At 39.3% G+C, this 23196-nt stretch overlaps 2 protein-coding genes across 2 annotated transcripts in view; one reads left to right on the top strand and one right to left on the bottom strand.

The window, feature by feature from the left end:
• Positions 1–23196, top strand: part of CLPX (caseinolytic mitochondrial matrix peptidase chaperone subunit X) — a 50714-nt gene that overhangs the window by 1061 nt on the left and 26457 nt on the right. Inside the window, exons 2-3 of the mRNA XM_036260434.1 lie at positions 11167–11327; positions 12223–12340. Coding sequence (XP_036116327.1) covers positions 11167–11327; positions 12223–12340 — 279 coding nt within the window. The remainder of the gene's footprint in view (positions 1–11166; positions 11328–12222; positions 12341–23196) is intronic.
• On the bottom strand, positions 15005–16055 carry LOC118629393 (replication factor C subunit 2-like). The gene is given in 2 exon segments (XM_036260423.1): positions 15005–16028; positions 16030–16055. Coding segments are annotated over 2 exon segments (1050 nt in total).

Genomic DNA, 23196 nt, shown 5'->3' with positions numbered 1-23196 from the left:
ACTCGATCCTGTTATAATCACTAACTTCTAGACAAGTCGTTTTATTTTGGTTTGTCAGTTTATGACCCTTGGATACATAAAAAAAGACCTCTCTTCCTAAATTTTAAGTTAGTTATACAATTTTTATAGTTTACTAAAAGTACATTTTGACAGTTTACTTCACAGAGGAATTAAAATATGGGCAGCCCCGACTGGTGTGGCTCAGTGGTTGAGCGTGGACCCATGCACCAAGAGGTCGCTGGTTCCATCTCGGTCAGGGCACATGCCCATGTTGTGGGCCAAATCCCTAGTGTGGGGCATGCAGGAGGCGGTCAAGCGATGTTCTCTCTCTCATCGATGTTTCTATCTCTCTCCCTCTCTCTTATTCTCTCTAAAATCAATAAATAAAATTTAAAATAAAATAAAAAATATGGGCAGAAGCATTTTGTAAAATGATATATAAATGTAAAGGAGTGAATGTAGTCCCAAAACCTTATTATACCTGAACAAGTAGATGTCTCTATTCCAGGAATTTGAGTTGCAGACACTTGAAAGTGACAGACATTTAAATTTATTTATTTGACATACATTTGTTGAGGGTCTAACTATGTGCTGCGCTGTTTTGGTGCTGGAGACAGTGGTGAACAAGTCCTCACCTTCAATAATATTGTTTCTAGGAGTGAGTATGTTGTGTTCAAGATCATTGAACACAACATGACAAACAGCAAAATGGTTTTCACATTGATTTGACTTTCCCAAGATTTAATTACATAAAATGTTTATTTTCCATAGTATAGTTTAAAGAACTACAGGATTATTATTTTTTAATTTAGGATTCCTGGAAAGAGGAAGAAAGGCAAAAGATAGAAAAATCAGAATTGAACTTTAGCTAGTTTATTCTTATAAACAGTAAAGTTAAGAATTTCAACATAAAAACAAAAAATTTGATCAAAATAGTCTTCTAACAAGAAATTGTAAAATGAATTAAGAATAAAAGGGGACATTTCAGTGCTCCCCTGAAGTACAGCGCTATTCTCTATTTCTATTGGTCTGTCATGTTAGACTTTAAAAATGTTTATATGGTAGTTTGAAAAATTATTTGGTAAAATGTCATCCTACGTACTGGATCTATTTTCCTGATGGGCTATGTGTGCCCAGTTTACTGTATTTTTCCTCATTGCTTTCTTTGAATATGAAACCCATAGTAAAGAGAAATTTTAAATAATGTTTCTACCCAAGTTGCTGGTATTTAATTTTAATGTATATTTTTAAGAATGTACTTTGGCCCTGGCCAGTTTGGCTCAGCAGTTAGAGCGTTGGCCTGCGGTCCAGAGAGACCTGGGTTCTGTTCCCTCTAAGGGCACATACCTCGGTTGCAGTTTGTCCCCGGCCCTGATTGGGTCATGTGGGTGACAACCACTCCATGTGTCCCTTTCAGGTCGATGTTTCTCTCTCTCTCTCTCCCCCTCCCACTCTATCTGAACAAAATATCGAAAAATGTCCTCAGGTGAGGATAAGAAGAAAAAAAAAAAAAGAATGTACTTTGTATGTAGAACTGCCAATTTGTTTTCTAAATATGTGTATTTAGAAATTCTTGATTCCTTTGAAAAGATTCTGAATGACAGTATTTGGTTTGAATTTGGCTGTGAAAATTGTGGGATCATGCGATTTCTGGCTGCTTTTTTTTTCGTCTATTTAAAAGTTGTCACCTCATGAGGGTGTAATAATGTGAAGATGCTCAAATATGTCCATAATTTTTGTGATAGTTACATAATATGCCTAGACTTTCATTTTAATTCTCTTTCTGTAGTTAAATACAGTACAGTTTATTTTATTTTTTTGTTAATCCCCACCCGAGGATATTTTTTTCCATTGATTTTTAGATCAAGTGGAAGGGAAGGAGGGAGAGAGAGAGAAGCATCGAAGTGAGAGAGACATATTGATTGGTTGCCTCCCTCATGACCCCATTCAGGGTATAGGATCCAATCCAAAACCCAGATACATGCCCTTGACTGGAATCAAACATGAGACCCTTCGGTCTTCGGGCTGATGCTCTAACTGCTGAGCCAAACTGGCCAGGGCAAAGATTGGTTTATCTTTTAAACGGAATCATTTGTATGTTTTTGGAGAATGCTTAATTCAAGATTAAATATAGGCAGTCAAATATTTAAAAGTTGAATAAATAACTCTCCTTGTTTTTAATAGCCTGAAAATAAGTGCACCTTATTCTGATATTTCTTTTTAAAAACAATTGTTTTGAAACTCAGAAAGCTTTATCTGTATGACAGAAGTTTGTCAAATGGTTTAACTTTTAACTGTCTTTTGTCATTGCTGCCAAATAGCCTTTCAAAACACACTTTACAAAAATACTTCCCTTTTTGTTTTTTATCATTTGGGGTTTACAAGCCTCCAAAGGGATCTAGGGATAGAATTCAGAGGTACTATGAACTTTTATTTTCACTAATCTTTATGTGAAATACAGCATTTCCTTTAATTCTGAATGTAGGCAACAAACCACAGTAGTAGCAGTATCTGTGAATTTGTCACCAATCAAAATCACAAATATTTTCATGTCACATTACAGTTGCATATATCTCAAAATATTTTTTATACTTTTCACACCTTTGAAATCATGTTAGTTATGAGCTGTTAGAGCTTATTTAATTTTGTTAGTAAAGAATATTTAAAAAATATTTTGATAACTACAGTGTAATTGGTTTTCTTTTTTGTTGTTGCAATTTTTATTAATTGATTTTCGTTACAGATGTTTCTCTCCCCCCGCCTTCCCCCCCGCCCCCTAGACACCTCCTCCTGATCCCACCGCCCAGCATTGTTGTCTATGTCCATGCATACATGCATTTAAGTTCTTTGGCTTATCTCATCCCTGCCCCCCACCTCCTCTGAGGTTTGTCAGTCTGAACCCTACTCCTTTCTATGTCTCTGGGTCTATTGTTCTTCAGCTTGTTTTGTTCATTATATTCCACAAATAAGTGAGATCATGTGGTATTTGTCTTTCTCTGATTGGCTTATTTAGATTAGCATAATACTCTCCAGGCCCCTCCATGTTGTCTCCAAGGATAAGAGAGATCTCTTTCTTATAGCTGCGTAGTATTCCATCGTGTAAATGTACCACAGCTTTTTTTAATCCTCACCTGAGGACATTTTTCCATTTTTTGTTCAGATAGAGTGGGAAGGAGAGAGAGAGAGAGAGAGAAAGAAAGAGAGAGAGAGAAACATCGACGTGAAAAGAACACGTCGAGTGGCTGCCTTCCGCACAACCCAACCAGGGCTGGGGACAAACTGCAACCGAGGTATGTGCCCTTAGCAGGAACCGAACCTGGGTCTCTCTGGACCACAGGCCAATGCTCTAACCACTGATCCAAACCTGCCAGGGCATGCCACGGCTTTTTTATCCCCTCATCTATTGATGGGCACTTGGGCTGTTGCCAGATCTTAGCAATTGTAAATAGTGCCACCATGAACATAGGGGTACATATATTCTTTCTGATTGGTGTTTAAGGCTTCTTAGGATATATTCCTAGAAGTGAGATCACTGGGCCAAATGGCAGTTCAATTTTTAATTTTTTGAGGAAAGTAATTGGTTTTCTTTGTTATGTATTTTATTCTATACATGTAAAAGCATTATTCTGAGAAGGGGCCTGTCTGTAGGCTTCACCAGACTGCCAGAGATGTTCGTGGCACAAAAAGGGTTAAAAATCCCTGATTAGTTTGCTGCAATGATTTCTGTGAAGATTTATATGATTGGTGAGTGACTGGTTATTTATTTTTTATTTATTTATTTATTTTATAATGCAAAAACAGGTTTATTTGTACACACACTAATGAAGGAAAGTCATCTTCTGTCAAATGGAGACAATTAAGATTCTTAAGTAGCTGATTTTGGAACCTACTACAATGGGAAGACTTACTTTGTTCAGACCTGACACTTGAGCAGGCTTTTTAAAAGAGTCTTCCTGCCCTGGCCAGTTTGGCTCAGCGGTTAGAGCGTCGACCTGCGGTCCAGAGAGACCCGGGTTCGGTTCCCGCTAAGGGAATGTCCCTCGGTTGCAGTTTGTCCCTGGCCCTGGTTGGGTCGTGTGGGTGGCAGCCATTTGATATGTCCCTTTCACGTCGATGTTTCTCTCTCCCGCTCTATCTGAACAAAAAATGGAAAAGTGTCCTCGGGTGAGGATTGAAAAAAATAAAAAAATAAAAGGGTCTTCCTCCTGGACCTGCTTTTCTAATCCCTTATGATATCCAAGCTGTTGTTCCAGGTAGTTTGTGTTCCTCTTCTGTTTATCCAGGTGCTTTCCCATGAAGTGTAAGAGATCGGTTTCCTCGTTGGCGGAAGCCATGGTCTTCAGGTTTTGCAGGAGGTTGGTTACCTTGTTCTCCAACTCCATAGCAGACTCTAGAGCTTGTATTCCAGTTCCCCAGTTATCTGTCAGGTCTCTTTATCACTGGAAGGCAGATTTTACTCTCCCGTTTTCTTAGATATCTTAGGAATTGCTTTGCATGTTTCCTCTTCACCTCAGCTCGGTCTTCAAAGAATGCGGCAAAAAGAGGTGCTCCTGTGTCTTGGTTGTAATAACAGGCCATAGATAAATAAGCCTCACTGATGTGCAGCTCATAAGATGCCACATGATTAATAGCAACCCTACAGTCTTCAGAGAGGAGGTTGTGCCTCGGGGATGCCATCTCAGCATCAGAGAAAACCAGGCAGAAACAGTGCATGACTGGTTATTTAAATTGTTTAGGACAGAGGTTTAAAAAGTGTGGTCCCCAGCCCTGGCTTGTTTGGCTCAGTGGTTGGAGTGTCAGCTTGTGGACAGAAGAGTTGAGGGTTTGATTATCAGTCAAGGGCACATACCTGTGTTGCAGGTTTGATTCTCAGCCCCTGTCGGGGTTGTGTGGGAGGCAACCAATAGACGTGTCTCTTTCACATTGATGTTTCTCTCCTTCCCTCTCCCCCCCTCTCCCCTCCCACTCTCCCCCTCCCACTCTCCCCCTCCCTCTCCCCCTCCCTCCTCTCCCCCTCCCTCTCCCCCTCCCTCTCCCCCTCCCTCTCCCCCTCCCTCCTCTCCCCTCCCTCTCCCCCTCCCTCTCCCCCTCCCTCTCCCCCTCCTGCTCTTCTACTTTCTCTAAAAAAATCATTGGAAAAATATCCTCAGGTGTGGTCCCCAGACCAGCAGCCTCAGCATCACCCGGGAACTTGTTAGAAATGCATTCTTGGGTCCCACCTAGTACCTTCTCAATCAGAACCAGGGAAGATCCCCTACAATCTTTTTTTTTTTTTTTTAATTATTTTTATTAATTTGTTTTTGTTACAGACACTTCTTTTTTCCCCCAGTGACACCCTCCTCCCTACAATCTGTTTTAACAAGCTTTCCAGGTGATTCTGATGCATGCTCAAGTTTGAGAACCATGAGTTTAGTATTTATGGCATCTTGGTATAACCCATAGATTATAGAAAGTTAAAATAGTGCTACAATACCATACTATCAGGACCAGCAAAAGAAGTTTTTTTAAAAAATATATATTTTTATTGATCTTTTAGAGAGAGAGAGAGAAACATCGATGTGAGAGAGAAATATCAATTGGCTGCCTCCTATATGACCCTCACTGGAGATCAAGCCCACAACCTGGACATGTGCCCTGACCAGGAATCGAACCCGGACCTCTCAGTCCATGGGACATCACTCAATCCACTGAGCCACACTGGCTGGGCCAAAATAAATTCTTAAATTTAGAAGTTTAAATGACACAGACATGTTTTACAGATAGTATGTTCTGTGGTGACTGTATGGTTGCATTGGTTTCATGTTACTTGATAAGTTATTTAAGGGGTAGGAGTTATTTTTCTTTCTATTCAAGTAGACTTTAAAAGGATTAAGTTAATGATTTTTATTTATCCTAAATTCCCAAAGATAATTTCCTTTCAGCTTATTTTCTAATGATATTAGATATTGTAAATTGTTAAAACTATTTTAAAAGATATATGGGAATGGGAAGTAATATATATACTGTCTGTGATAATTCAGGTTGTTTTGTCTAAACAAGCACAAATAGCCTCACACGATTTTGTTATAATTGTAGTTTTCTTTGTGAATACAGTGTAATGGCTCAATTAAAAAGTTATACTTGTTACATAGATTATTTTATTAACATTATTATTATTAATGTTATTGTTAATCTTAGTTTTCTCTTTCATATTAACTTATAAATACACACGGAATAGAACAGTGAACTACCAAATACCCATTATCCAACCTCAATGTCCATTAACTGTCTGCATTCTTTTTTTTTTTTTTAATCCTCATCTGAGGACATTTTTCGATTTTTTGTTCAGAATGAGTGGGAGGAGAGAGAAACATCGACGTGAAAGGGCCACATGAAGTGGCTGCCTCTCACACGACCCAACCAGGGCCAGGGACAAACTACAACCAAGGGATGTGCCCTTATTGGGAACCGACCCCAGGTCTCTCTGGACCACAGGCCAATGCCCTAACCGCTGAGCAAAACCTGCCAGGGCACTTTCTGCATGCTTGATTTGATTTATTCCTCTCTCCCATTACTTTTTCTAGACTTGCTTGTTATATTGTTATAGTCGTTAAGTCATATTATGTCCTTGGAAAAACATTAATGTTTAGCTTAAAATTTATGAACCTCCTTAAATCTCATTCTAATGAGAGAGTAATGAATGGCTATTGTCACTTACTGCAAAAAATGGAAATGTTGTACTTGAGAAAATTTGAAATGTCTTTTTTTTTTTTTTTTTTTTATCCTCACCCGAGGACATTTTTTTATTTTTTGTTCAGATAGAGTGGGAAGGAGAGAGAGGAAGAGAGAGAGAGAGAGAGAGAGAGAGAGAGAGAGAAACATCGACGTGAAAGGGACACATCAATCAGTTGCCACCCACACGACCCAACCAGGGCCGGGGACAAACTGCAACCGAGGTACGTGCCCTTAACGGGAACCGAACCTGGGTCTCTCCAGACCGCAGACCAATACTCTAACCACTGAGCAAAACCGGCCAGGGCCAATTGTAGTTTTATAGTGTTAAGCAAAATTTTACGATCTATGGATTAGGGATGGGGGTGTCATATACCTTAAAACAATCCTTTTCCTTTAAAGTCACAGTCTTTTTTTTTTAGTATGTTTTTTAAATTAATTTTTCAAAGTGAGAGGAAGGGAGAGAGAGAAACATCAGTGTAAGAGAGAAACATCGATCGGTTGCCTCCTGCATGCCCCCTACTGGGGTTCGAGCCCACAACCTGGGAATGTGCCCTGACTGGGAGTCAAAGGCGGACCTCTCAGTCTATGGGACAGTGCTCAATCCACTGAGCCCCACTGGCTGGGCACCTTAAAAAATCTTTTTTGGTATTTTTTGTGAATTTATACAGAGATGAGAAAATTTGGTTCTTCCATTTATCTTTCCTGAGAAGTTTGATGGGTTTATTTTTGTACTTTGTGGAACAGGTGATGGCCTAGGGCAGTGATTTTCAACCATTTTTCATCTCACGGCACATATAAACTAATAAAATCTGTGGCACACAAAAAACATTTTTTGCCCATCTGACCAAAAAATAGGTATAATTTTGATTGATTTACTTTAAAAAATGATTGTAATTATCTACCCTTTTTGCTCCAAAGTGACTTAAAAAAATTTTTTTTTCATTTACTGATTTTAGAGAGGAGGAAGGGAGAAAGAGAAACATCGATTTGTTCTATTCATTCATTCATTGGTTGATTCTTTTTTGTTTTTGTTTTTTTAATTGACTTTAGAGAGAGAGAAAAGGAGAGAGAGAAACATTGATGTGAGAGAGAAACACTGATCGGCTGCCTCCTATATGCCCCCCAACTGGGATCAAACCTACAACCTGGGAACCGGTAATCGAACCTGCCAGTAATCGAACCTGCCACCTTTTGGTGTACAGGATGATGCCCCAACCAACTGGGCCACCCTGCCAGAGCTCAAAGTGACTTTTTACAAAATCAGGTACCTATACTTATATGTAAGGATTTCTGGTATCAAGAATTAAGCAGCCCAGCCGGTATGGCCCAGTAGTTGAGCATCAACCCATGTACCAGGAGATTGCCGGTTTGATTCCCGGTCAGGGCATATGCCCAAGTTGTGGGCCAAATCCCCAGTGGGGGGCATGCAGGAGGCAGCCAGTTGATGTTCTCTCATATTGATGTTTCTATCTGTCTCCCTCACCCTTCCTCTCTCTCTAAAATCAATAAAGGAAAAAAATAATAATAAAATGAGGACCTTTTTTTTAAAAAAAAAAAAAAAAAGAAGCAATCATCCCGGCCATTGTGGCTCAGTGGTTGAGCATCGACCCATGCACCAAGAGGCCACCAGTTCAATTCTCAGTCAGGGCACATGCCCACGTTGTGGGTCAAATCCCTAGTGGGGAGCATGCAGGAGTTAGCCAATCGATGTTCTCTCTCATCGATGTTTCTCTGTCTCCCCCTCTCCCCTACTCTCTGTCTAAAAAAAAAGCAATCAGATGCAACCTTATTATGTGATGTGACCAATAAGTGGCAACTCTGTTATATGACCTATATATTTATAGTTCAAAACAGAGCATTTACACTGGACTGCTATTGCTGTGTTGGCTATTTCATTTGTTTATTTGACAATCAGGGAAAAGAGGTCAGTGCCCCTTACTAAATAGTCAGATATTGCATATTTTAAAAATTCTTGCGGCACACTGGTTGAAAATCACTGGCCTAGGGTGATAAATAACTAAAGAAACTAGTTATTCTGCCCTGGCCGGTTTGGCTCAGCAGTTAGAGTGTCGGCCTATGGTCCAGAGAGACCTGGGTTCGGTTCCCGCTAAGGGCACGTACCTCGGTTGCAGTTTGTCCCTGGCCCTGGTTGGGTCATGTGGGTGGCAGCCACTCAGTGTGTTCCTTTCACGTCGATGTTTCTCTCTCTCTCTCTTCCCCTTACTCCCTCCCACTCTATCTGAACAAAAAATGGAAAAGTGTCCTTGGGTGAGGATTAAAAAAAAAAAAGAAGCAAACTAGTTATTCTAACATTGTATACTGTTGGAAACTTGGAATTAATAAAAGCAGTTATATAACTAAGCAATTGTTTTTGACTTGTTTGAAGGACATAATTTTAAACCAGTTTTTGCCTTTGGATATAATACATACATATGTTCATGATCTCTTAAAATCTCTAACAGGTATAGAACTAAAAATTTAAAGCCTGAGTTGAGAATTTTGCAGGGAATAAAATGAGGGAGGCAAAAAAAAATCAGTATCTTATTATTATTTAAGTATTAACATTAACACACACATCCTTTTTGTTATTTATTACCTCCTAAGAGCACTCTGGGAAACTTTCTTCTTGGCGGTTCATTAATGTAGCTTAGCTTGTGTAAGGTTTTGAGTATCCCTACAGTACTAAAATCTGGCATTTTGTTTAACCTGGGACCATTCAATTTTCTTGTATAAGGAACACTTTTAAAGATCGGCTTGGGAAATGCTGCCTCACAGTATGTAGTATGGCTCTTTTGCCATTGCCTATAATTTATTTTGGGGTTTATTTTGTATTTATATAAGAAAAACCAGGCCTTGGCAATGATCCCATAGACAAGTCCAGCCACACCCATTTATTGACATATTGTTTACATTTACGTTCCTGTTATAAGCAGAGTAGTTGGGACTGAGACTGTGTGGCCCACAAAGCTGAAAATAATTACTATCCTGGTCCGTTACAGAAAAAGTTTGCTAAGGAATAACCTATATTCGTTTAAAGAATTTTAACTCTATGTCAGAAGGTTAAACTATTTGAAAGCAGAATGGTGGTTATACAGTATTTACTCAAGTATATTTTTTTTCTGTGGGATTGAAATACTTCATTAAAATATGTGTTTTGCCCATCTGGTGTGGGTCAGTGGGTTGAACATCGACCCATACACCAAGAGGTCACTGGTCGATTCCTGGTCAGGGCACATGCCCAGGTTGTGGGCCTGATTCCCAGTGAGGGGCATGCAGGAGGCAGCCAATTGATGTTCTTTCTCATCAGTGTTTCTCTCCCCCTCTCCCTTATTCTTTGTAAAATCAATAAAGAAAAATTATAAAAAAAAACAACAACAAAATACATGTTTTAATGAACATCACATAACTTTTTAAAGAACATTTGACATTTGTTTCCATTGTTGCAGATATTACCCCAATATAACAAAAGAGACAGATAAGAATTCATGTCAATTGCTTATTCTAATTGGTAGAAACAATATAAGAAAAATAAGAATATAGGACCTAAATGGTCTTTTCCCCCTATAAATGAGGCAGATGTTGAACTACTTATCTCAAACTTTGAAAGACTCACTCATTGTTATGACCTTCGTGGTCTTTCCTCACTTCCAAAGGACAGGCCTGGGAAGGAAATAAACATTTTTATTCACCTGAAATCTGTCCAAGGCCCAGGTCTGGCCTACTTTTGAGAGGGCTTTGCCTCTGATGGTATCACTGTTTTCTTTTTTTTTTTTTTCATCCTCACCTGAGGACATTTTCCCTTTTTTTTTTTTGGTACAGATAGAGTGGGAGGGAGAGAGAGGAAGAAAGAGAGAGACAGAGAGAGAAACATCGATGTGAAAGGGACACATCGAGTGGCTGCCATCCGCACGACCTACCAGGGCCGGGGACAAACTGCAACCGAGGTACGTGCCCTTAGCGGGAACCGAACCCGGGTCTCTCCGTACTGCAGGCCGACGCTCTAACCGCTGAGCCAAACCGGCCAGGGCTATCACTGTTTTCTTTTTCTTTTTAAATTTTTTTTTTATCCTCACCTGAGGATATTTTTCCATTTTTTGTACAGATAGAGAGGGAGGGAGAGAGAGGATGGGAGAGAGAGAGAGAAACATCCAAGTGAAGGGACACATCGAGTGGCTGCCACCCGCACGACCAACCAGGGCCGGAGACAAACTGCAACCGAAGTACGTGCCCCTAGCGGAACCGAACCCGGGTCTCTCCAGACCGCAGGCCGACGCTCTAACCGCTGAGCCAAACCGGCCAGGGCTATCACTGTTTTCTTTACCAGTTTGTACTACTGTGAAAACTATAGCTTTAAACCTTCTTTATGCTTAAGGAATTTTGTTTCCAGCGGATTATTGAAAGAATATTAATATTTGATGTGTAGACTAATACATTTTATTATTATATTTTCAGGTATTTCTTGTGGTCGAATTCATATACCTGTTTTAGGAAGGTTTGGGACCTTTGAAACTCAGATTCTACGGAGAGTTCCTTTTAGAACCTTTACAGAAACACCAGCATACTTTGCTTCTAAAGATGGGATAAGTAAGGATGGCTCTGGAGATGGAAATAAGGTATTTTATCTTTATTGGCATCTATACACATATTTGAGTTCCCTCCTTTAAGCAATTAAATACAATAATAGTACTTTGTGTCCCATTGGTTTATATGTTTTCTGTGGGAAATGTGAAATATATAGAATGATCTGAAGAGTTTTATGTAATTTCATTTTGTGTTTCAGTTTGAACCATAAAGTAATTTTATAGGCATTGTACTTAATAAGCCATAATTAAAATTTTTAGCACTATAAAGGAGTAAAGTAACCTGTGTAGTTAGTCTGTAGGGTTGAATTAGGAATACCCATCATTTCCTGCTTTCACACAACTTTTACTACCCACAATAGTGTAAACCCCACTTCATTCTCTACCTAAAAATCTTGGACATCTCTCTGACAATGCTGGTCTGGTCTGTAGCTAGCAAGTAGATAATTGGTTCAGTGAATTATTAATTTTTTTATTATGTGAATTTGACTGACACTTGAGTTAATATTATATGTAAGACAAAATGCTCAGTGCTTTCAGATTTGTACTTAATCTTAACAGTGACTCTCTAAAGTAGGTGATATTATCTTTGATGAAAAGAGTTAGATTTAAGAAAGTTAAGAATCACTTGCCGTGATAATAAGACCCAATTCAATTTCATTGAAATGTAGTTTTATACTTATACTTATTTTTTTTCCTAGTTCTTATTGAGTCATTGAAAGAAAGCTATTTTTTATACATACTGGCACATACCTACATGCACCAGTAATAATAGAAATATAAATTATGCTAATAATTCCCTTCAGGAAATTGTAAAAATTACAAGATTAATTATAAATTATATTGTTTATTTTTAAGTTTACATATAAAATGGTTACCTGAAAGTAATAATTGACACTCTCCTATTTTCCTTCTCCAAAAACGTTAGAAATCAGTGAGTGAGGGGAGCAGTAAAAAATCAGGTTCTGGAAATTCTGGAAAAGGTGGAAACCAGCTGCGCTGTCCTAAATGTGGTGACTTATGCACACATGTAGAGACCTTTGTGTGTAAGTATTACTTCGTTGTTCTTCAAAAACTTTTTCTGTAAGTCATTAACTGCATAGAAATATATAAATTATATAAATTAGGGTTATGTTCTTCCTGAACTGACATTATTCTCTCTTATATTCACCAGATACTAAAAATCCCCAGAACTAGTAATGTTTTGCACTGTGGTATAGGAGAGAATTTAAGAAAACCATTTGCCTCTTTATCTTGCTTATATGTTTATTTTAAAATTGGATCTTATGATTTTTAAAGTTTTTTTTTATTATGTTTTATTTTTGTTTGTATAATATATTGTATCTGAAATAATTCAAATGTATTGAATGAGGCCCTGGCCATGTAGCTCAGTTGTTTGGAGCATCATCCCAATATGCCAAAGTTGAGGATTTGGTCCTCAATCAGGGCACATACAAGAATCAACCAGTCTCCCTGGCCGGTTTGGCTTAGCGGTTGGAGCTTTGGCCCCCGGACCAGAGAGTCCCAGTTCAGTTCCCACTAAGGACACGTACCTCTGTTGCAGTTTGTCCCTGACCCCAGAGGGGTCATGTGTGTCTCTCACATCGATGTTTCTCTCTCTCACTTCCTCCTCTCCCTTCCTCTCTATATGAAGATGAATGCAAAAGTGTCCTCAGGTGAGGGTAAAAAAAAAAAAAAGAATCAACCAGTGAATGCATACATAAGTGGAACCACAAACTAATGTCTCTCTTTCTCTCTCTCTCCCTTCCTCTTTGTCTCAAATCAGTTTTTAAAAATGTCTTGCCTGGCCAGTGTGGCTCAGTGGTTGAGCATTGACCCATACACCAAGAGGCCACTGGTTTAATTCCTGGTCAGGGGACATGCCCAGGTTGTGGGCCCAATCACCAGTGAGGGGCATGCAGGAGGCGGCCAATTGATGTACTCTCTCATTGATGTTTCTCTCTCTCTCTCTCTCTCTCTCTCTCTCTCTCTCTCTCTTCCTCTCCCTCTCCCTCTAAAAAATCAATAAAGAAAAAGGAAATGTCTTGAATGAAAAAGGCTTTGCTTATGATTTACAAAGCAATTGAAAAATAAGTTGTTGAAGGGGTAGCATTTAGTGAATTAAATAATACATTTCTGGGGAGTGGGGATCTGTGATATACATTTAATTGAAAAAAGAAACTGTATTAGGTTACCATGCAGATGTATACAACAATCAAATGTAGAGAAACACAAGAAAGTAAAGTTAAATGTGATCCTCTTTATTTTTAAGAAAAAAGTACATTTTTTCATTTTCTATTCTTGGCATAAATTTTCATTCTTTCCAGTGGAACCAAAACCTCCTGAACCCCTTTCAAGTGTTATCCAAAACTTGAACTTCCTCTATTTCTGGATTGAAAAATTAATTCACAAATGAGCTGTGTAATTCTGTCATCTTTTTTTTTTAATCCTCACCTGAGGACACCCTTCCATTTTTTGTTCAGATAGAGTGGGAGAGAGGGAGGGAGGGAGGGAGAGAAAGAGAAACATCGGCGTGAAAGGGACACATTGAGTGGCTGCCTCCCACATAACCCCAACCAGGGCTGGGGACAAACTGCAACCGAGGTATATGCCCTTAGCAGGAACCGAACACAGGTCTCTCTGGACTGCGGGCTGATGCTCTAACCCCTGAGCCAAATGGGCCAGGGCAGGTATACTATTCTTTAGCCCATTTAAAAATTAACTTATCATGAATAGATCCCCACTTCTATTTAAGTTAGAGCCTTTAATTGTTTTTATTTATATGTATATATAATATATATATATTTTTTAATTTTTAATTTTTTAAATGTACTGGGAAATTCCAAAGCAACAAGTACTGCACAGAAAAGGAGACACGCGGGGAGTTTCTGGGGGCCTGTATTGAACTATTTTCTTTGGTGATTCCTCCAAGTCCTTTCTGTAGGGCTCATTGCCCCAGCCTGTTCTGAGAAGTTTTTCTAAATAGTTAGTAGATGACAACAAGCCCTGCCTTCACCCCGTGGAACTGCCCTCCAGGCCTCTTTAAAAACTGAGATTAGCCCTGGCCGGTTTGGCTCAGCGGTTAGAGCATCGGCCTGCGGTCCGGAGAGACCCGGGTTCGGTTCCCGCTAAGGGCACGTACTTCGGTTGCAGTTTGTCCTCGGCCCTGGTTGGTCGTGCGGTGGCAGCCACTTGATGTGTCCCTTCACGTCGATGTTTCTCTCTCTCTGTCTCTTCCTCTCTCTCCCTCCCACTCTATCTGTACAAAAAATGGAAAAATGTCCTCGGGTGAGGATAAAAAAAAACACACACAAAAAAAACTGAGATTAGCTTGTCCAGTCCATTATCGAAATCATCTTTTCTACTTGTATAGGAACAAGGGGCACAGATACAGGAAGCTGCCCTTCTTTGTGGCCTTGTATTGCCACATTATTGCTGACAAAAAATGAAAAACTGTACGGTTTTATTAGCTAGAATGCCCACTCATGCCCAGATTGGGCACTGTGCCTTTAGGTCTCTGGGGCCTTTTCAGTCACATCTCTGAGCCTGGGCCGAATGCAGATGCTCCTGGAGTGTGTGGAAGCACCGGGAAGGCCTAGATAGGAAGAAAGGCGAGTCCCAAAGCCAGTCTGGGCAGCATTTTCTCTCAAAGCAGAAGGCTGTGTATCCTGTCTCTCAGGGACTCCTGCAACTCAATCAATGAGTTCACTCTAACTGGCCACTGGGGCCATTGTCTTCTGACACAGCCTGGCCAGGAGCCCTGCCATCTGCAGAAGGGAGTTCACACCTTCGGCTATTTTCATGTGAGTGTATCCAATTTCCTTAATAAACTCCAGTTTCAAGTATTCTGCCATTTGGAAGGTTTTACACACTCGAAAAATGTTGCCAATGATGTCTTCTGGTGAATAGCCAAGATGCCACAGGTGAGCGAGAATCTTGTAGGCTTCGTCGATGTTGGCATTCACACAGTGCTGGATCATCTCCTTCACCAGCAGCGGGTGCGGCTGGTCACAGACCTTGAACACATTCTCACTGTTAATGAAGCCGAATCCCGAGAAAGTAGACTGCAAGTTGTTCAATGCCTGCCTCATGTCTCCCTGGGCGGTGAAGATAATGGCTTCCAGACCATCGTCAGTGTACTGCACCTTCTCCTTCTCGATCATATTCATTAACCTCGCGAGGATCTGGGCATCGGTCAGCTTTGTGTAGCGGAGGACTGCGCACCGGGACTGAATGGGCTCTATGATTTTATCCGAAGCATTACAAACAAGTACAAAGCGAGTTGTTTTGGAGTAGATTTCCATGGTTCTCCTCAAGGCTTGCTGGGCTCCATCAGTCATGCTGTCTGCTTCATCCAGGATGATGATCTTGTGTCGTCCTTTGGGAAGAGTGACTTTCTGTTGAGCAAACATTTTGATTTTGTTCCTCACAACATCAATACCCCTGTCATTTGAGGCATTAAGTTCCAAAACGGCATCTTTGAGAGCTGGGCCCAGAAGGGCTCCTGCCAAACACAGGATGCTTGTGGTTTTGCCAGTTCCTGGGGGGCCAGCAATGATAATATTGGGCATATTCCCTTCTCGTGCAAAGATCTCCAGCCTGCTCACAGTGTCTTCATTCCCAACAATTTCATTCAACTTTATTGGTCTATACTTCTCAACCCACGGCAGCTCTTAGTGGCCAGCGCTCCCGGGGGCCTTGCTGGGGCCCGGGGAAGGATCCTGGGACCCACCAGCCACCGTAGCTCTCCTCCACCTCCATTCTCCTGCCGCCTCTTCCCGCCGCCCGAGGCCCCCTATAATACTATTTGAAGGCTTACTGTACTTAACATATAGTGCGGGAATTATACTTTTCTGCAGTGTTTTGGAGATTTTGTGTTGGACCCCGTGTTTAAGATCATGAAAAACTTTCATTTAAACAAATCTAAAAAAGTTTTTACTAAGGTAGACTGTCAGTTGTTGTCATACTATACAAGCACGTTTACTGGGATCAGTATTCTGTATGTAAAGGAATATAGGACTTATAATAATCATTTAAAGAAAAGAGGTTTATTTATCCCTTGATAATTGAACAAAATTATATTTTTGCCCTTAGTTTTTAAGAGTAAAAAATGCATTGCAATGCTTGTTTTATTTTTTTAATCCTCACCTGAGGATATTTTTCTATATATCTTCAGATAATGTGGGAGGTAGAGCTAGAGAAGGGGAGAAACATCCATGTGAAAGGGACACAGACTGGCTGCCTCCCACACTGGCTGCCTCCCACACAGGGCAGAGGACAAACTGCAACCCAGTTAGTTACATGCCCTTGGCCGGAACCAAACCTGTGACTCATTGGTTCACGGGCCTTCGCTCTACCACTGAGCCAAACGAATGGGCCAGGGCACAATGCTTGTTTTTTTAAAATAGCATTTTGATAAATAAAGTATTTGAACTCGGGTATTTGTTGAATGTGTTTCAGTGTAAAATTGTATTGCAAACATTCAAGTAGAATTTAAACAACCCTTCAACCATAAGCAAAGAGGGTGTGATTTGTTGTTTAATCTCTTTCCCTTTGACCTAATTTCTTTAGTGAAATATTTTGTTTGTGTGTTCTCAAGCCAGATTTTCTAGTCACACAGCCTGAACTAAATCAGAGGCTTCTCTGCCCTTTAATCCTTGCTGTTTACCATCACTAACAATTGTAAGCTTGTGCCTAATAAAATGAAGGCATTAACTCTTTCCCATTGATGGGAAATGGTGATAATGTATCTGGGCTTGGGTTAATTGAAGGTACTTGGCATAGCTTGGTATTTTCTTTAGGTAAGCATTCCCTCTTCTGGCTTAAAATTTGCTGCTAGAATTTATTCTGAATGAATTTTTAATTGACCTTGTGTTTCAGAATGAACATATAACAATTACATTGATTGAATTAATAATTATATTTGTTTTAATTGTGAAATTGTCTGTTTTTTATTTTTTTATTACTTTTTAAAAATATTTATTTTTGTTACAGATGTTTCTTCGTTTTTACCCCATTGACACCCTCCTCTCCATCCCCCCACCCCGTCCCCAGCTTTGTTGTCCATGTCCATTGGTTATGCATACATGCATGTAAGTTCTGTGGTTTATCTCTTCCCTCCCCCAACCACCCCCTTTTCTGAAGGTTGTCAGTGTGTACCCTACTTCCACGTCTCTGGGTCTACCCTATTCCTCAGACTATTATTATGATCATTATATTCCACAAATAAGTAAAATCATGTGATATTTGTCTTTTTCTGCTTGGCTTGTTTTGCTTAGAATAATACTTTCCAGGTCCCTCCATGTCATCTCAAAGGATAAGAGGTCTTTTTTTCTTACAGCTGCATAGCACTCCATTGTGTATATGTACCACAGCTTTTTTATCCATTCGTCTACTGATGGACACTTGGGCTGTTTCCAGATCTTGGCTATTGTAAATAGTGTTGCTATGAACATGGGGGTACATATATTCTTTCTGATTGGTGTTTCAAGCTTCTTAGGTTATATTCCTAGATGTGGGATCACTGGGTCAAATGGCAATTCAATTTTCAATTTGTTGAAGTAACACCATAGTATTTTCCATAGGCTGCACCAGTCTGCATTCCCACCAGCAGTGTACTAGAGTCCCCTTTTCTCCACACCCTCGCCAACACTTGTTTGATGATTTGTTGATGGTGGCCATTCTGACAGGTGTAAGGTGGTACCTCTTTGTTGTTTTAATTTGCATCTCTCTGATGATTAGTGATGTTGAGCATTTTTTCACATGTCTCTTGGCCATTTGTATGTCCTGTTTGGCGAGGAGTCTATTCAGCCCCTCTGCCCATTTTTTAATTGGGTTCTTTGTCTTCCTTTTGTTGAGTTGTATGAGCACTCTATATATTTTGGAAATTAACCCCTTATCTGATGTATCATTGGCAATGATGCTCGCCCATACAGTGGGTTCCTTTTCCATTGTGATGGTTGTTTCTTTTGCTGTGCAGAAGCTTTTTAGTTTGTTGTAGTCCCATGTGTTTATTTTTTCCTTTGTTTCTGTTGCTTTAGGTGATGTATCAGTGAAAATTCAGCTGCGTATGATGTCCGAAATTTTGTTGCCTACATTTTCTTCTAGGATATTTATAAATTCACGGGTCACATTTAAGTCTTTTATCCATTTTGAGTTTATTTTTGTGTATGGTGTAAATTGATGGTCTAGTTTCATTTTTTTTTTTTATCCTCACCCGAGGATATTTTTCCATTTTTTGTTCAGATAGGGAGGGAGGGAGGGAGGGAGGGAGGGAGGGGGAGAGAGAGAGAGAGAGAGAGAGAGAGAGAGAGAGAGAGAGAGAGAGAGAAGCATCGACGTGAAAGGGACACATTGAGTGGCTGCCACCCACACAACCCAACCAGGGCTGGGGACAAACTGCAACTGAGTTATGTGCCCTTAGCAGGAACCGAACCTGGGTCTCTCTGGACCGTAGACTGAGCCAAACTGGCCAGAGCTCATTTTTTTTGCATGTAGCTGTCCAATTTTCCCAACATCATTTATTAAAGAGGCTGTCTTTACTCCATTGTATGCTCATGCCTCCTTTGTCAAATATTAATTGAGCATAATGTCTTGGGTCCATTTCTGGGTTCTCTGTTCTGTTCCACTGGTCTATATGCCTATTCTTGTGCCAGTACCAGGCTGTTTTGATTGCAGTAGCTTTGTAGTATAACCTAATATCTGGTATTGTGATCCCACCTACTTTGTCCATCTTTTTCAAGATTGCTGTGGCTATTTAAGGTCTTTTTTGCTTCCATATTAACTTTTGAAGTATTTGTTCTAGTTCTATGAAATATGTCCTGGCTATTTTGAAGGGGATTGCATTGAATTTATAGATTGCTTTGGGTAATATGGACATTTTAATGATGTTAATTTTTCTAATCTATGAACAAGGTATGTGCTTCTACTCTTTTATATCTTCCTCTATTTCTTTTTTCAATGTCCTGTAGTTTTTTGCAAATAGGTCCTTTACTTTTTTGGTTAAGTTTATTCCTAGGTATCTTAATTTTTTTGCCACGATGGTAAATGGGATTGTTTTTTCAGTTTCTCTTTCTGTGAGTTCATCATTGGTGTATAAGAATGCCGTCGATTTCTTGACGTTAATTTTGTATCCTGCTACTTTGCCAAATTCATTTATTAAGTCTAGTTGATTTTTGATGGAGTCTTTAGGGTTTTCTATGTATAATATCATGTCATCTGCAAGTAATGACAGTTTCACTTCTTTCCAATTTGGATTCCATTTATTTATTTTAATTTATTTTTTAATTAATTTATTTATTTTTATTACAGATGTTTCTGCTTTTCCCCCATTGATTCCCACCTCCCTCTCCCTTCCTACCCTGTCCCCAGCTTTGTTGTCCATGACCTTTGTTCATGCATACATGCATATAAGTTCTGTGGTTTATCTCTCCCTCACCACCCCCTATTCTGGGGATTGTCAGTCTGTACCCACCTTCTACATCCTGGGACTACCCCATTCCTCAGATTGTTATGTTCATTATATTCTACAAATAAGTGAGATCATACGATACTTGTCTTTCTCTGTTTGGCTTGTTTTGCTTAGGATAATACTTTCCAGGTCCCTCCATGTCATCTCAAAGGATAAGAGATCTTTCTTCCTTACAGCTACATAGTACTCCATTGTGTATATGTACCACAGCTTTTTTATTCATTTGTCAACTGATGGACATTTGGGCTGTTTTCAGATCTTAGCTATTGTAAATAGTGCTGCTACGAACATGGGGGTACATATATTCTTTCTGATTGGTGTTTCAGGCTTCTTAGGGTATATTCCTAGAAGTGGTATCCGTTTTATTTTTTCTTCCTGTCTGATTGCTGTGGCTAAGACTTCCAGTACAATGTTAAATAAGAGTGGTGAAAGTGGGCATCCCTGTCTTATTTGTGTTCTTAAGGGAAATGCTTTTAGTTTCTGCCCATTGAGTATGATGTTGGCTGTAGGTCTTTCACATATGGCCTGTATAATGTTGAGATATGATCTCTCTATTCCCACATTGCTGAGCATTTTTATCAAAAATGGATGCTGGATTTTGTTGAATGCTTTTCCAGCATCTATTGATATGATCATGTGGTTTTATCCTTCATTTTGTTTATGTGGTGTATCACATTTATTGGTTTCCAAATGTTGTACCAGCCTTGCATCTCTGGGATGAATCCCACTTGGTCATGGTGAATAATTTTTTTGATGTAGTGCTGGATCCGATTTGCTAGTATTTTGTTCAGGATTTTGACATCTATGTTCATCAGGGATATTGGCCTGTAGTTTTATTTCTTTGTAGTGTCTTTTTCTGATTTTGGAATTAGAATTATGCTGGCCTCATAAAACGAGTTTGGAAGTCTTCCTTTGTCTTGAATTTTTTTGAAATAATTTGAGGAGAATGGGTGTTCTTTGAATGTTCGGTAAAACTCCCCAGTGAAGCCATCTGGGCCTGGGGTTTTGTTTGCTGGGAGAGTGTTGATTACCTCTTCAATTTCCTTAGTTGTCATTGGTCTGTTCAAGTTTTCTCTCTCTTCCCGGTCCAGTTTTGGGAGACTATGTGTTTCTAGAAATTTGTCCATTTTGCTTAGATTGTCAAATTTGTTGCCATGTAATTGTTCATAGTAGTTAATGATCATTTGTATTTCTGTGGTGTCAGTTGTTACTTCTCCTCTTTCATTTCTGATTTTGTGTATTTGTGTTCTCTTTCTTTGTTTCTTGGTGATTCTAGCTAAGTGTCCATCAATCTTGTTTATCTTTTAGAAAATCCAGCTCTTTCTTACATTGATCCTTTGAATTGTTGTTTTTTTTTTTTTTTTTTTTTTTTTGTATTTTTGGACTCTATGTCATTTATTTCTACTCTGATCTTTACTATTTCTTTCCTTCTACTTGCTCTGGTGTTTTCTTTTTGTTTGCTTTCTAGTTCTTTAAGTTGTGAGGTTAGACAGTCTATTAGAAATTTTTCTTGTTTCTTGAGGTAGGCCTGTAGTGCTATGAACTTCCCTCTCAGAACTGCTTTCGCTGCATCCCATAGATTTTGTGTTGTTGTGTGTTTTCATTTTCATTGTTTTCCTGGAAGTTTTTAATTTCTCCCTTGATCTTCTCGGTAACCCATTCGTTGTTTAATAACATGCTATTTTGCCTCTATGTGTTCAAATGTCTTTGCATGTTCTGGTTGCAATTGATTTCTAGTTTCATGCCATTGTGATCTGAGAAGATGCTTGATATGATTTCAATCTTCTTGAACTTGAAGAGACTTAGTTTGTGTCCTAACATGTGGTCTGTCTTTGAGAATGTCCCATGTGCACTCGAGAAGAATGTGAATTCTCTAGTTTTGGGGTGTAATTCTCTGTACATTTCTATTAAATCCATTTGGTCCATTGCTTCATTTAGAGTCTTTGTTTCCTTGGTAATTTTTTGTCTAGAGGATCTGTCCAGTGATGTCAGCAGGGCTTTGAAGTCCCCTGCTATGATTGTATTGCTGTCGATTTCTCCTTTGAAGTCCTCCAGAAGATTTTAAATATATTTCGGTGCTCCTATATTGGGTGCAGATATGTGTACCAAGGTTATACCTTCCTGTTTGATAGATCCTTTCAATATTATGTAGTGGCCTTCTTTGTCTCTAGTTATGGCCTTCATTTTGAAATCTGTTTTATCAGATATGAGTATTGCTACCCCAGCTTTTTTTTTCTTTCCATTTGCTTGGAAGATTTTTTTCCATCTCATCACTTTCAACCTATGTGAGTCTTTTTGTTGTGAGGTGGGTGTCTTGTACACAACATATAGATGAGTCATGCTTTCTAATCCAATCAGCTACTCTGTCTTTTTATGGGAGCATTCAATCCATTTACGTTTAAGGTGATTATTGATATGCCTCTTATTTATTCCCATATTTGTTCAGTTTGGTTATATTTTTCTTCCTATTTCTTCTACTAATTACAGCAGTCTTTTTAACATTTCTTGCTGTGCTGGTTTGGTGCTAATGTATTCCCTTAGCCTTTTTTTTTAATCTGGGAAGCTCTTTATTTGACCTTCTATTTTAAATGATAGCCTTGCTGGGTAGAGTAGTCTTGGATTCACATCCTTGTTTTTCATGACCTTGATTACTTCGTGCCATTCCCTTCTGGCCTGTATTGTCTGTTGAGAAGTCAACTGAGAGCCTTATGGGTATTCCTTTGTAGGTAACCTGTTGCTTATCTCTTGCTGCCATTAGGATTCTCTCTTTATCTTTAATTTTTGGCATTTTAATTACTATGTGTCTTGGTGTGGACCTGTTTGGGTTCTTCTTACTTGGGGCTCTCTGTGCTGCTTGAACTTGAATGCCTTCTTCCTTCACCAAATTAGGGAAGTTTTCTGTCACTATTTCTTCAAATATATTCTCTAACCCTTGCTCATTTTCTTCTTCTTCGGGGACTCCTATGATGCGAATATTATATTTCCAGTTGTCCCACAGTTCTCTTAAGCCTTCTTCCTTTTTTTTATTTGTTTTTTTTCTTTTGTTTTTCTGATTGGTTGATTTTTTCCTACCCTGTCTTCTAATTCTCTGATCCGGTTGTCAGCTTCCTCTACTCTGCTGTTTAGACCTTCCAATGTGTTCTTTATTTCTGCTATGTCATTCTTCATTTCTTCTTGGTGGTTTTTAATTTCCAGTTGGTTGATTTTCAACATTTCTATGTCTTTACTCATGATGTTGATGTCCTTACCCATGCTGTTGAGCTTCCGCAAGATCAGGGCTCTGAATTCTAGCTTTATTAATTTGCTTAACTGCTCATCATTTATCTCATCTTAAGTAGTGGTCTCTTGTTCTTTCATTTGGCATTTGTTTCTTTGCTTCACCATTTTGGCTATCACAGTGGGCTTTGGAGCCTGCCAAATTTTCCCTGTGGG

This window comes from Molossus molossus, unplaced genomic scaffold, assembly GCF_014108415.1.
Source record: "Molossus molossus isolate mMolMol1 unplaced genomic scaffold, mMolMol1.p scaffold_m16_p_1, whole genome shotgun sequence".
Classification (NCBI taxonomy): Eukaryota; Metazoa; Chordata; class Mammalia; order Chiroptera; family Molossidae; genus Molossus; species Molossus molossus.
Note: the sequence above shows the minus strand (reverse complement) of the source record. Positions and strands in the feature narration are given on the sequence as shown.